This window comes from Diprion similis, chromosome 9 (assembly GCF_021155765.1).
Source record: "Diprion similis isolate iyDipSimi1 chromosome 9, iyDipSimi1.1, whole genome shotgun sequence".
NCBI classification, from domain to species: Eukaryota; Metazoa; Arthropoda; class Insecta; order Hymenoptera; family Diprionidae; genus Diprion; species Diprion similis.
In genome coordinates, this window is record NC_060113.1 from 2,613,544 (window position 1) to 2,628,371 (window position 14,828).

Here is a 14,828-nt window from a genome sequence, read left to right on the forward strand (position 1 = left end):
TCTGTGCTTGTCACCTGGCTTATTTTCGCAAGTATTTCATAATCCTAAGGCAGTTGGATTTTCATTCGCATTAAATTTTTTATAGACGAGTAAATAAAGCTTTAATTTTTCGATGCACACGTAGAACTCTTGATGAGTTTACATGCTCGAATGGTATTCAGTTATCTCTAGATCAGTTCGTTTATTTTTCTCATCAAATGAAGATTCAAATTCTCAGCGATTCAGACACTTACTCAATTCAGAGACAAAGAAATTTTAAGTAGTCCTTTCGATTTTATCATTTCACGCTATCTTCAATGTGTTCTTTTTAACCTCACAATCAGACAACGGCACTCAAGCGCTCGGCTATCTATTAAACAGGATTGAATTTATTACTTTTTTATTTACCATGCATCAAAACAAGGGAAAAATATTTACACCCCTGTCAAAATTTGCTTTTGTAGTCTTGGGTGAAATGACAAACGATTTTATTGATTTTATAGCACAAGTCTAGACGGAGTTTGTGCACGTGATTATTGTAGATTAAGTTATACTCAAGAGAGGAAAATTACTATTTGTTGAAAAAGTTTGAAATTGCAGCCACGAAAATGGTATTTCAAAATTAAAGAGAGTTTATGGTTTCAAGTCAGTTTCAAGTTTTTCATTCACTTGTTATGTACCTTGCAATTGTTTGCCATTAATTTATAAAGTGAAAGACTTATTATAGAACAAGAAGGATCGTGAGTATATGCAGTAATTATTTCTTATTTCATTTTTGGCCAATGTGTATAGACAACTAGGGTGATTTTCTCCATAAAACAATGAAAACAAGTCCCTGGTTAACTGAACTTCAGACAATATTGTTATATGAATAATTGTAGATTTTTCGTCAGCAGTAAAAATGAGGTCAATTAATTTTATATTATAATTTCAATAATAAAATTTTAAGAATAAAATCACCTTGACGACGCGATATCTCGAAAGCGTATAGCCTCAAGTCATAAATTTCAAATTCACTTCAGAGAATAACAACTCGTTAGATTCCACAACCGGTTTATATTATGATATTCTGGATATTTGAATCCAAATTCCGCCCTTGGCAGCTAAGAACCTAGCCTTGGGATCAAGCAGCAGTGGATTCTGTGAATTTTCGCTCAGTGTAATCTTAAAATTCTCGATCAGCTTGACGAGTCCCAGCTTCGTCTGCTGTTCAGCGAACCGCAAGCCTGTGATCAAGATGCAAAATATTCGTTGTTAAGTTATGACACAGTCAAAAGCCAAATAAACACGTCATTAGGAAGCTTAGACTTTCAGGATTAATAAAACTCGTCACCTATACAAACTCTGGGTCCAGTTCCAAAGGGTAGATAGGCCAAAGCTGGCCTCTGGCTTTTGGCTTCATCGGTGAACCTCTCGGGGATGAATTTCTCCGGTTCAGGATAATACTCGGGGTCGTGATGGAGGGCGTATATGGGCACAATGCACCCCGTCCTTTCGGGCACTTCTATATCCGTTCCGGGTATGCGGTAGTCCTTTACAGCACACCGTGCAGTGACAGGAATGGGAGGATATTTCCTCAGGGTCTCTAAAAGAAGAATCCACAATGGAGGAGACGCTCTCGTCGCGTCTGTATTGGAAAACGATGAATCCAATCCTCACCTTGAATAATCATGTCGAGGTACTTCATGCTGTTTAAACCATCCCACGTGACTTCGCCGTTACTGGCAGCCTTCGTTTTGTTTATCTCGTCTCGAAGTCGATCCTGGATATCCTGATTTACGGCCAGCTCGTGGAGGCAGAAGCTGATGACCGTTGAGCTGGTCTCAAATCCGGCCGCGAAGAAGACGAAGGCTTGAGCGGCCAAAAATCGGTAATCGATCACTGAAACCGGAAGTTAAAGACGTCAGAATCTCGCGGAACTTGATCAGCTTGACTAAAAACTCACCCACATCATCCTCGCCAAGTGATTCCCCAGAATTCTGCATGTTCCTAAGAAGGTCCATGAAGTCGTGCCTCTGCAAGTTGTTCTTCTCTCGGTATTCGAGATTCTCCTTAGTTATCTTGAGGAAGAAATCTGTGAGCTCTTGCTCGTGTGCCGAGAGATTCAGGAACTTGAATGTCTTGGGAAAATGGCGTTGAAACGCCCTGACAATTTTCCCCTTGATCGATGACTCAAAGATTTTTCTTCCCATACGACGAAAGAGTGCGTCCTCGTCGTTCAGAGAGTTCATCTGAATGCCAAAGGCACACGATCCAATAACATCCGTGGTGAACTTGGCGCTCATTTCTCTGGCCTCTAAGGGTTTTCCGTCAGTTGCAACAGCGTTGAGATACTTTTCGAAGTCCTTGCCACACTCGAGCAGCAAATAATGCATCTGCTTGAGTTTTCCGGATGTAAACGTGGGCGTCAGTTTTGCCCGAACTGACTTCCACGTGTCTCCGTTTAGATGGATCAAGTTCGCGGACAACGGATCGACGTCTACGTTCGCAGCCGTCCCTCGGCTCGACCAGGACGCGAAATCCTTGACAAGAATATCACGCAGAAGTTCCGGGTCGAGGACGAAGAGAGAGGGCGATTGGAACTCCCATATTCCCACGAATCTCGAGCCCTTGAACTCCTTGTAAAGGTCCAGGGTGACCTCGGCTAGGGACCGTTTACCGCGTACGAACTCTGCGAAGTTCCCAAAGAGCCAGTGCGCCTCCTTGTATGGTGCGTTCCGATCGGACCAGAACGAAAACTGCCGTCGTAGGTAGAAGTACAGAGATGTTGGTATGCCCAACAACAACATCCACACACCCACGACACTGATAGCCCACATTTTGCAGCAGCCACAAATTAGACGATCTCAACTCCCAGCCAGCGGAGTCTTTACTGACAAATCACTGGAACCGTCGTCGTGACAACGTTAACTACTCTTAAGAGACTCCGGAGGGGAGTACGCACGTGTGAAAGGATATATGTAGCATTTGCTAACCATACGTACAATTGCAAAGCACCACCTATATGCACTCTCCGCTCGATCTTCGTATTCAATCTATACATATATCTATACGCAGTGTGGTTTCTGATGTTTACTCTTTGTCGTCATATGCTGCACTCGAAGCGATATCTCAGCCTGCATGACTCGGTAAAATATTATCTCCTAGAATAATGATATGAATGAAAATTTATCGAGAAAAAAATATGACTATGGTGAGGGGATGAACTTTTTTTACATTTACTTCTCGGATCTCCTGTTCATATTATAGGTAGCTAGATATAGAATACTCAAAATCATTTCGTTGGGTTTTTTTAAATAGTGATTCTTTTTTTTGTTTGTAAAAAATGTCTCGTTACTTGGATGATCATCTTTGTCTCTATTATCGAACTCATTTTCATTAGGTTTTATTAACACGTATATTATCTCGTACATATCAACTTTATAACCGAAAGTTGTATTGCTATCAGAAGTTTGTACTACATTGTAGTTACATGTTCTACCTTCGTAATAGTACTCGTATCACATAACAATAACGTGTGTATATTAACTGTCATTAATATAATTATTGTACCAAGTACAGTGCACCTATTTTTTTTCTCAGGGTGTGAGACACGCTGTATCAAAGATTTATTCTTTCGAATAAATTTTCCACATGTTTGACTGAACCTTATTGTAAATTCCGCAAAAACGGAAAAAAATTGAGTTAAATTCTTTTCAGCAAAATTCGGAAAACTTTATATCGAAGAAATGAAGGAGCGATAACAAATGTTAAAAACAAATAAAAAGCAGAAATTATCCGTACGCTTTATTGCAAAAAAAAGGCTAATTGATAAAAATGAAAATAGCAGGTTATGAGTAAAATTTATTGACCAGAAATTCCTTATTCATTCGAAACTAGACTTGACGTCATCGACTTTCACCGGTCAGACTCATTAGCCGAACTAGAAACGACGCAGCGGGATAATCTAAGCCAAATACCGCCGATGGGCTGAAGAAATCCAGCCTTAGGATTAAGTTGTAAAGGATGTTTTGATTTCTCGCACAGAGAAACCTCGAAGTTGTCTATCAGTTGAAAAATCGACAGCTTCACCTGCTGTTCGGCGAACCGAAGACCTGATAAGAAACGAGATTATCTTATCGATAATTTTTATTGCTAGTTTGCCTGTCGATAAAATTGACGATGGGATTAAAAATATAAAAGTAAATTGAAATAACGATTACCAATGCATATTCTGGGCCCCCCTCCAAAGGGCAAGTAGGTGAAAGGCGATCGCTGGCTCTTCATCTCCTCGTCGAATCTTTCAGGGTCAAATTTCTGCGGATCCGGATAGTACTCTGGATCGTGATGGAGAGCGTAGATGGGAACGATGCATCCCGTTCCCTCGGGAAGTACGATATCGGTGTCTGGTATGCGGTAGGGTTTAACGGAGGTCCTGACGAGGATCGGAAGCGGTGGATACTTCCTCAGAGTCTCTAAAACCGCAGAAAAAAAAGTCAAATACTCCATAGTACGGAAACAGAGGCTTGGCTCGTACCCTGAAACACCATGTCCAGGTACTTCATGCTCCTCAATCCATCCCAGGTGATTTCCCCGTCCATTTTTGCCTTGGTACGTCGCACCTCGTCCCGTAGACGATCCTGGAGATTCTTATCTGCGGCCAACTCGTGAAGACAAAAGCTTAGAGTCGAAGAACTGGTCTCGAAACCGGCACCGAAGAAGATGAAGGCCTGAGCTGCGAGAAGCTCGTCGTTGAACTCTGAAAGTCCGGATATAACGAAGTTCAGCCTGAAGCTAAGACATCTCGATGTCTGGTTTCGACTCACCGATATCGTCTTCGTTGAGTGGTTCCTCGGTGTTTTTAAGGTCCCTAAGAAGATCCATGAAGTCGTTTCGCCGCTCGTTGTTCTCCTCGCGGTACTTGAAGTTGGCCTTTGTCAGAGAGACGAAGAATTCCGTGACCTCGCGGGTTCTCGTTGACAGTTTAAGGAGCCTGAAGAGCCATGGAAAGTGGAGCTGCACGGCTTTGCTGACGGTCCTGATCCTGGACGATGGAAATATCTTCTTCCCTATCGCACGAAATATCGAGCTCTCATCCCTCAGCGAGTTCATCTGTATCCCAAATATGCAGGAACCGATAACATCCGTCGAATACTTGGCGCTCAATTCCCTGACCTCGACCACCTGGTTCATCGCGGTGACGCGGTCCAGGTGATCCATGAACTCCTTACTGCACTCGAGCAGCAGATTATGCATCAACTTGAGCTTCCCTGAGGTGAACGTTGGCGACAGTCTGCTCCGTACCACCTTCCACTTCTTTCCGTCGAGGTTGACCAGATTCGCCGCCAACGGGTCGACGTCCAGGTTCACGGTCACGCCGCGGCTCGACCATGTCGCGAAATCCTTCACCAGTATGTCCTGGATCAAATCGGGTGACAGGACGACCAATTCCGGAGAGTAGAACTCCCAAATACCGGCGAATCTCTGGCCCTTCGACTCCTTGTAGAGGTCCAAAAGCAGCTCGGGTAGAGCCAACTTACCGCCTTGGGAGTCTCTCAGGCTGCCGAAGAACCAATGCGGTTTGCGACAGCGAACACCTCGTCTTGACCAGAATGAAAACTGGCTCTTGATGTAGAAGAAGACCGCGGTTATCACCCCCGTAAGGAACAACAAAGTCCACGTGTACGAGTCCCACATTATCGTATATGAATGATTGTTGTAACGTGAGGTGTATGGTGTAGAAATTTTCGGGATAGAAAAATCGAGCGACTTTAGCTGCGCTGTGAAACGAAACTGATAAAAACTGTTGCTTGCTGGTACTATTTGAATGAGATTTATTTTTATCATTCGAAAATTTTTTTATCAGAGTAAATATTTGGGAAACAATTCATGTTTTAATAAGAGGTGATATAACGAAAGTGATTTATTTTTGTAAAGATAGCGAATCTTGTTATATGATCTTGTAAATCGCGTACTCCTGAAGCGAATTCTCCGCATTCGTTCCATAGTAGTGGATCTGCATATTCTTGGCAATTTACATATTCTCGCGTCTGTCTGGACCTTGAAAGTAAGACCGCAAGTCTCACGAGATGCAAAATTATGCCCCGGGTGAGGATCGAACTCACGACCTTAAGATTATGAGACTTACGCGCTGCCTACTGCGCTACCGAGGCTTGTGCTAAATATAAATTCACTCACTTAAAGGAACCTCGGTTTTTGGCACGCGATCAGTGCTTGCAAGTTACGTTTGAAGAATCCCCGAAGGATTGGTGACCGCGTGCGAGATCAACGACGGGATCAACTCTCCTGTGAAATTAAAACGCGATTCTTAATCGAATCGAAATTCGATTATATCCGACACCGACTTCCAGTGGGATTTCAATAGATTATAAACAAGCTACCGAATCAAGCGCATCTTCATGGGATGTGAATAAGCCTCTTGGGTCATAAAAAATGTACTTTATGACAAGCAAAGTGTCGTAAACACCCGACCGATTATAATAAGCCGTCAAGAGTTTTCATGGAGAATTTCAACTATGCTTCCGTATGCACGTGTAGCTGTATATATAAACTGTTACTATTATTATCATTATAAACACCTCTTATACCTGTCTAGACGTAAGTTCTAACGATATTCAAGACTCGGTATTCCAGCTCCTATACTCCGGACCTCTCAATTTTCACAATCAAGGTAAAATATAGATCCCAATCCCAGATCGTTCGTGTTACGAAACGGAATGCTTGGAATTGCCAACGGCGTGGCGTCTTCCAATTGTATCTCGCCTGGAGCCTGACAGTGAAAAATATCTGTGGGAACTCGCATCACCTCTCCTGATCTTAATTTAATACCGCGTCTCTGGAGGATTGCGTGTAGCCGATCCTGCAGGACCTCGGCATTCCTGTCTGATGGTCACGTTGCTGTTTAATGATACACTAAACCTACGATTTGGACCTTACGTGATTGGTCAAAGGTCATTTTCATTGTCTAGCATATACCTAGTGAAATGTTAAGTAAAGCGGCGTGTAAAACTTCCGAGTTATATTTAATTACAAGCTAATCAGCTATTCAACAAATACATTCGTTTTTTAGACGATATTTCACTTGAAAAAAAAACCCTCAAAATAATACGTCACAAATCTAGACCCCCCTCCCCCCCCCCCCCCCTTGTTTGTCTATTAATCCATGAATCTATGTCTTTCTAGGATTGTCCATAACGAAACACATTTTTTTTGAACGTGCCTATTTATTGAATGACTCCTTACGATTTTTGATATTTTTACTATCAACTCGCTTTCACTGCAATTATTATGATTACATCATTAAACATATAGCTTTAATATGCGATATCAGAAATTTCGAACAGTTATATTTGTTTTTAAATTTTGTTTCATCGTATCCAGCAGATGCTATCTCGCTACATAAGGTGCTAATTAAATTTACTTTGGTATTATAGGTATATTTATAACGGGTGTGCATTTCAACCACAGAAAATCTCCACAAAAATATCGAATTCGCGGCAGAATTGTTACACAAGTATTCGTTATTCGTACCTACTCGCTCCCTCGGAACGAGAAACCTGTGTCCCGTAGTTCCTGTCTGATACCCCATTTCCTGCGTGCAGGGCCGGTCAAAATTTACTGTGAAACCAGGGAGTAAGTGATACACGATGGGCGAGAAAGTCTTCAACTCTTCCATCTCTCGGTGTGACGAATTTATACCGGAATCATCGGTAAAATAAGAGAATCACGACAGAAATTTGGAATCGGTTACGTGCATGTATAGTAAGGTAAAAAGTGGTTGCAGCTACTAATTGCGTGGTTGTGAATATAACGCGGAATGACTGAAAAACACTCAGAGAACTTGAGCTGTAAATTGCCAGGCGAGAAACGCTGCGGGTTCTTGCCGCAGGTCAAGAAATCCCGGTTCGAGATGAAGCCGGTTTTGATTATACATACGTTGTACAATGGCCGTCACGGTTAACCCGCATCAAATGAAGATGGGGTTGAAGTTACAAATTTGAAAAGTTCCGAATGGGTCTAATTTCGAATTATTGGGGGAGGGGGGGGGGAAACTCGAAGCAAAGAAATCAAATCAAAAACGGAGTTTACTCAACGAGTTAATGTGAAAAATTCTAAAAAACGAAAACCAGAATGACTTTGATTTCTTTACATCGAATTTCCAGCCAGCAATAAACTCCGAATTTTGTCGTTTTTTAAACATTTAAATTTCGGAAATTCAACCCCATCCTCGAATAAAATTTTCGTTTCTTTAGTCGTTGACGCTATCTTTCTTGCTTCAATTTTTTATCCACTTCGACACCTGACTCGCAGCTGCGAACTCCTGATGTCGTCATGGTTTTGGGCACGGTTATTACCCCGTGTTTGAACTCCGTCTGACCCCCTTCGTGTTTATGTGGCACCGTCATGCGTTCCACCGCCCGTGACGATGAGTTCCGCCAACTCGCACCGCAGCCCAACGCATAAAGACAATACCCGTAATATATCCTTTGGGGATAGGCATCTACTTGTGTGATGGCCCAACAACGGTTGGTCCTGCAGGTATACCAACATACAAAATTTTAAATTCCCGCCATTTTGGTTGGTGCAAGGCATTCAGCGAAGCTTTTCAAAGTTATTCGACATTAATCGGTCGGTTTTAATTTAAGATGCGATTTCGAAAATTCTCGATACGTTCATTGCGATCTAAATGGATTTACCAAGTCTGGAGGGTAAAAATGAGACTCCGCTTTTGGGTAACTTGTGACTTTGGTCGAATCGAAGAGCCACGAGGGACACGGAGCAGACCTGTCAAAGCTCGAGAGTAAATTCAGCTCGTTTGATCCCAACGAAGTGCGAAACCGAGCGGAATCTTGATTGAGGCAAATAAAAAGTGAGAGATGCCTCCAACCCCTCTGTCTGCGCGTATCAAATATGTTCGCAGACTTACTTGAGAAAAAAAACAGATCCTTTTTGTTATACGATTCAGTCTGTTAAATTGCTAGGCAGGCCGGCATTTGTGATAAGAACTTATGAAAATGAAATAGAAAATCGGTTTTACACTTTGTACCTCGGATTTTCTGCATTCCTAGAAATTCGTTGAGACGAGAAACGGTCAGTAATTGAAAAAAAGGCTTTAAACAGTTCACAAACTAAAAACGAAACGTAGAAACTATCAATTGCGTCTATAATCGAGGTAGAGATCTAGGCAGAGGAGTGGAACTAAGGAGACGGGATAAAATACTTGCGAGTGCGCATAATTTATGCAAATTGCATTGCAATCGAGTATTGTCTAGCAGCTAGTCAGCTCTCATCTGACTCGCCTAACTATGGTATTGTTATTATAGATATATATACACGGCATGCATGCCTACGAGTCAGGGTGGAGACATTGAAAGCGTGGGCTGACTGACATCCAGCTACGATAAACGTACGTAATGCTAGCTGGCGCCTCGATTCCGCGTCTCACCATAAGGAGTTGATGCCCTCCTTGTTATCCCGCGTTTTTATTTGGCTATACAAAAGCTACCAGCGTCATTATGTGCTCGACGTCAAGCGGAACCTCGCACTTTGTGCTCTGGTGCTGAAGCGCGTTAATTTTTTAAGTCTGGGAAAAAAATTATCGTGCCGATATGATTTATGACAATATATAGACTGATTTTATTGACGACGAAAACCGACAAGTACGTCAGGCATCAACCTGAAGCGATCAAGATTGCTTATTGAATTTATTTAATTTATCGCATGTTTCATCACGTCGAGGATTAAGAAACGGCAAAAAAGTCATGGAATCAAACGGTGAAATTTCAAAACCAAACTTGACTTGGTGAGATTGAAGACGTAATTGAAAACCGCAAATTAAGGTCGGTGTAGAAATTTTAGTTGTTAATAATAAAGTCTGTAAAAATCACATTATTGATTGATGTAATTTTTTGTAATCAAAAACAATTTTTTCCCTTTTTTTTTTGTTGGAAAATTAATAAACTCTCATCTGAAAGCGTGAAGTGGAATAATTTCGAATTTCATTAGAATATTGAATAAAGGGTAATTTTTTTCCCAATCGAAAAAATTAAGGATACAATGATAAACTACAATCGCTGCGAAGTTATCATATAATACCGGTAAAAAAAAAAGGAAATTTTCGTCGAAATTCATCGATTTGAAATTTTATTTTACGTTGATATGTCACCGAAATACGAATCCAACCCGACCATTTCAAGTCACAGTTTTTAAAAATTGAATAAACCATTCATTCGTCTCTGGAAACTTGTTGGAGCGATATAAAATAACGAAATAAAAACCTTGGCAAGATATTGTTCGGGTTGTTTTTATTACGTGACACCGATAGAGTGTAAAGATAAGATACGATGCGTGGCTGCGGTTCTCAAGCTCGATATACCTACATTGTTAGCAAGCATTATTGCGTACACTAGGTTTGCACGTAATAATAAGCCTCGTAGAGTATCTGTGTCGGTTTTAAACCGGGACTAATTATTCCCCCGAGGCTTAACAAAGATTGTATAAAACCATAGTCGTGAGAGGTCGTGTAACGCGTTACTTGAAAGCTCTAATTGTAAGTCAAAGCTTTCCACGATTGTTTCGAAACCGTAGAAACTTTGTTCCATCTACAGGGTCAACCGATAATTGCAGAGTGTCCAGGCTTGGATTCCCGAAGGCTCTAATTTTCCAGATTAGCTTGTTTCCATTTAATTTTTCGTCATTTTGCTTCCGCAACCTTTGTAAAACGGGACTTTCTTCCTCTCGCGAACGCGTTTCATCAGAGGCTCACGTCATGTCAGTCAGAGCCGAACCAGATCTGAGAATGTTCAGGCGTTCTTCTCACCGCAGTACGTGTCTCTGAGAATTGTGTTGCATTGTATTTATATATACCTCTTTCGTTTCACGCAGGAGTTTTCCTCATGACGTTACTCGACCTCCTTCGACCGCAGGACGTTTCCTGGACCGCGATGCTGCCTCCGTGATGAGATCGTCTCGTGGTTACCGATGCTCCGCAGGCTCCCAACCTTTGACGAAAGATCGGCTCTTCGACCGGAATGGGAAGACACTCAGGTCAGAGATAGTTGACACTCTCAGTTTTCGGGATGTAACTTATTTGAGCGAGAGAAAGTGCGCCAGGTTTCCAAATGCGAGAAGTCATCTCTGGAATTATAAACTCATTTTCATTCTCCCTGTGACTTCTGTGAGATATTTACGAGGCGGGGTTGAAGTTTGCTATCAAAAAATTCGGAATTAAGCCTTTACGGAACTTTTCAAATTCAGAATTTTAATCCGTACTCAGATTTACAGAGATTTTTGACGCGATCTAGAGAGAAAGAGGGAAAAAAGTATGGTTAACACACTGTTTGAGTGTCATGATCGAGTGCTTTTACGTAGAAGTAAGCGAATTTTTGTGCCCGTTGAAATCTTGTCTTCAGATCTCGGCTCAGACGACTTTAAAAAACTTTTGGGAATTCCAAAGACATCGGAAAAGATAGTGAAATGAAATTTTCCAGAGCAATTTCGAAAATAAAGATTTAAATTTATATAAAACAATTTAATTTGAATGATGCTAAGATCTAATTTTTTAACAGGCGTGTGTTCCAGAGGATCAAAAAAAAGCGTAATTCTTTACACAACGGACTGCGGTGAAGAGAAGGAAGATTTCGGCCTGAAGATTCAGCAGCGTTCAATATCTCTAGTGAGTATTTGAGTCACGTTCATACGATACTGTTGCACCGTTTTCGACACAAACCGAGTTGCTCGATTGAAATTAGAAACACAGATGAGGAAACAATATGCCACTCATCAGGTAAAAAAGTGAACACCATGGTTGAGTCTGAAGTAAAAATGGTTATACATGATAAGATTATAAAGAAAAAAAAAAAAAAAATGCGAGTTATGTCGGGTTAAACGTGGATTCCGATGGGCGCGTGCATAACTGACAGTGAAATCGAATTATGCAGGCGTAAAAAAGGAATTCGCGATAAGCCTTCACTGCATGCATGCGTAATGGCTCGGCTCAATTTACTCGTGAAGTTGGTGGTGGAGCGTTGGTCTTATCTACCCAGACTTGAGCAGCATTCAGCTGTTCGCGATCTACTGACCATGCACTTATGCGAAAATAGAATCTGAGAAGAATAGCGAAGGGCCTTCGCTGGTTCGTTAAGATCCGACGGGCTGCCCTTGCGGTTACCTCGCGATATCATCTCTCGGACTCTTCTCCACTCGCAACCTTCGCAAAATTCATTACCATGCAGGTGAAATGCAGAAATTCTTTGCAAAATGTATGCCGCATGTGTCGGCGATAAGTTGAGCAGAGATCGCTTCAGGGATTCGGGGAATTTCAAAATCGTTTTACTCTTATTTATATAGAAATTTCAACTTGAATATTTTTTACCTTTTTTAACCTTAATCGAAAAACGTACAGTGATATGGATAGAAAATGAAAATTAGATTTTCTATTATTCTTTTTGATTATCGTCACTATCTCTATTACATTTTCTTGTATCTATAGCGATAATTTAATGTTGGTGCACCAATAAATCGACAAAAAAAAATTTCATAAATTGAACAGATTGATTTTACGTTACAATCATGCAGAAATGTATTAAAAAAAAAAAAAAAAAATCGCACAAAATATTTGCTTTCACCTCAGTTCCTTGTGATTCCAAACAGTTGCTTTAACAATATCCATTCAACTCAAATTTCCTATTAATTATAATAAACAAAATTTTTCTCATTGAGAGGTGAGGTGAAAACTTATCGAAAAGTCACTTCAGGTCACATATAGACTTCGCGACTCCAATTTTAGTAGAAGGAAAACAACGTTCGAACACTTTACCGAGGAAAAGAGATTGCAGCACGCAAATGACGCAGCAGTTTTTTAATCCACTAATCGCACACCTCCGCACACCAATTACAAGCAGGGAACGATGGTGCTGTGGCAAGTGATCGAGGTGAAGGTACAGTTACGGTAAAAGCAGTAGCTACTTGCTTCTCAAGAGTAAGACTTCCGCTTCGGAAAGGCCTGCGCAAGGTTCAGGGCTCGGTTTTATTTCTTTTTACTAATTTTTCATTTTTCTTCTTTGGTTTTTTTTCTTTTGTTCGAGGTACTCAATACACGGCCGTCACACTTCGTGTCCCATGAATCACCCATGCAATTACATCGCACGTTTCTCTCGAGGCTTGAAGTCCGGGGGTGAATTTTACTTCTCTCGGCAATTAACTCGCGGGAAAGGGGATGATTTTTTCCTCGCTATATAAACGCGTGCTTTTAATTCTGAACAAGAGGTGAAAATGAAGAGAATAGAAATGAATAAATAAATAAATGAATAAACATAAAAAATAACCATCGAAACATCGGCAGGCACCGCATAATTAGGGTAACTGTAACAATAATTTTATAATTTCCGTCAGGAATATATATTTATACAAATACAAATAATTTCTTCCTTTACTTCGCGAAGAATTTACCGTTAGACGTATTAAGGCACGCTTCGAATATATAATCACGCGCGGTAGTTTACTTTGTTGTGTATTTAGTTACAAGTCTTGTATATTTCAAGTAATTTTTACAAAAAGTTTCAGACAGATCAACGATTCTTCGTACACGAGAGGTCGGCTTGCTATATATAGGCTAAATCCTGGCTGATCTGTATACCTATATATTCCTTTCGCTTTCTACAGAAAGCAATTTAATCGATCGCAAAACTTTAGCCTGTACAAAGAAGAAAATGGCAAGAAAGCGGAGGGTAATTTGAATCTCGTATATATACTGAAACGCAAGGCAACAAGTAGCTTTGAACTGGCCATGAGCCAGCCCTTGAACTTCCTGTTTTCACACCGTAGCAGGTTCCAAGTTCATAGAGAAAAAAAAGAATCATATCCAATCCGAATTTCGATATCCAAATTACATGAAAATATGACGTTTTTTTTTTTGAAGCCACTATAGTGGATCCACCATTACAGATTTTGGCAGTCTGATTCTGGATTCGGTATCGGAGACCGAAAATACTTCCGCCTAACAATTTCTGCAGATTTTTAGATTTTTTTCGACATATTAGATCGACATTTTGGATTTCGCAATCTGCCTTCAGATTCGTGATTTTCATGAAAATCAATTGTTTTTTTTCCCCCACCTTATTGAATACGCGGATTTTGAATTTTGCAAACCTGATCTTAGGTTCGTTATTAGCGATAATTTTCATTCGAATCCATTCATCGATTCTCAAAATGTCATGATTTTTGTTTGATTCTTTGAAATTCTGTTTATTTAAGTAATGAAAAAAGTATATCGAACCGATCAGAGTGAAAATCCAGGAAGTTCTAAGTTCGGAAAATCTGCGTCAACGAGATCAAAATCATTAAAATAAAAAAATTGATTCCATACACACACACGCATACATTCAGACGTCCGTCTGAAAATAATTAGAGGTGATCTTCGAGACTTGAAAACGTGGAAATCCAGTGTAAACTCAACTTTTAATTTTCTCGGTGACTACAGTATAAACTTCCTTGTTTCACTGGATACAGAGAAACGGAGGGTTAAAAACATCCCCGAAGAATCTGCGAATATTTCGCACCCGCAGCCGCCTTTATTATGCATTCAGTCGTCCCTGAAGGCGAGACATTCTTCGCCCACGTCGGCGACACCTTTCGACCCTATAGAAGAATGCCTGCATTGCCTGCAGTTCTTGCAGTTGCAGTCTCGCGCGTTTTTGCAAATCCCCCTGCGGTCTGCGAGAACCTGGAGGATCCTTGTCGCGAGTGAAGCGATCGGATTTATATGCAAGACTCGCCCGGTATCGCGGGGTTTTCGATTTCCTGGCCCTTGACCTCTCTCGCGGATTCGCAGCGGGAATACCGATCGCCCG

At 41.0% G+C, this 14,828-nt stretch overlaps 3 protein-coding genes and 1 non-coding gene across 5 annotated transcripts in view; 1 reads left to right on the top strand and 3 right to left on the bottom strand.

Annotated features, from left to right (window-relative positions):
- Positions 1 to 14,828, top strand: part of LOC124410593 — a 55,343-nt gene that overhangs the window by 24,909 nt on the left and 15,606 nt on the right. The window contains exons 2-4 of one of the 2 annotated variants that reach the window (XM_046889084.1): positions 9,787 to 9,818; positions 10,864 to 11,025; positions 11,547 to 11,653. In XM_046889084.1, the coding sequence (XP_046745040.1) occupies positions 11,010 to 11,025; positions 11,547 to 11,653 (123 nt within the window). In that variant the 5' untranslated portion in view covers positions 9,787 to 9,818; positions 10,864 to 11,009. The remainder of the gene's footprint in view (positions 1 to 9,786; positions 9,819 to 10,863; positions 11,026 to 11,546; positions 11,654 to 14,828) is intronic. The other variant, XM_046889085.1, reaches the window with a different exon arrangement.
- Positions 961 to 2,945, bottom strand: LOC124410600 (probable cytochrome P450 6a13). Its single transcript, XM_046889092.1, has 4 exons — positions 1,925 to 2,945; positions 1,639 to 1,860; positions 1,313 to 1,564; positions 961 to 1,205 (listed from the first exon to the last, which is right to left on the bottom strand). The coding sequence occupies exons 1-4, from the start codon at positions 2,796 to 2,798 to the stop codon at positions 1,039 to 1,041; spliced, it is 1,515 nt and encodes a 504-aa protein (XP_046745048.1). The 5' UTR covers positions 2,799 to 2,945; the 3' UTR covers positions 961 to 1,038.
- On the bottom strand, positions 3,834 to 5,713 carry LOC124410594 (probable cytochrome P450 6a13). Its single transcript, XM_046889086.1, has 4 exons — positions 4,785 to 5,713; positions 4,496 to 4,717; positions 4,182 to 4,433; positions 3,834 to 4,073 (listed from the first exon to the last, which is right to left on the bottom strand). Exons 1-4 carry the CDS (start codon positions 5,653 to 5,655, stop codon positions 3,877 to 3,879), a joined length of 1,542 nt encoding a protein of 513 aa, XP_046745042.1. The 5' UTR covers positions 5,656 to 5,713; the 3' UTR covers positions 3,834 to 3,876.
- Trnam-cau lies at positions 6,059 to 6,131 on the bottom strand. Its single transcript has one exon. It is a non-coding gene; the product is annotated as a tRNA-Met (tRNA).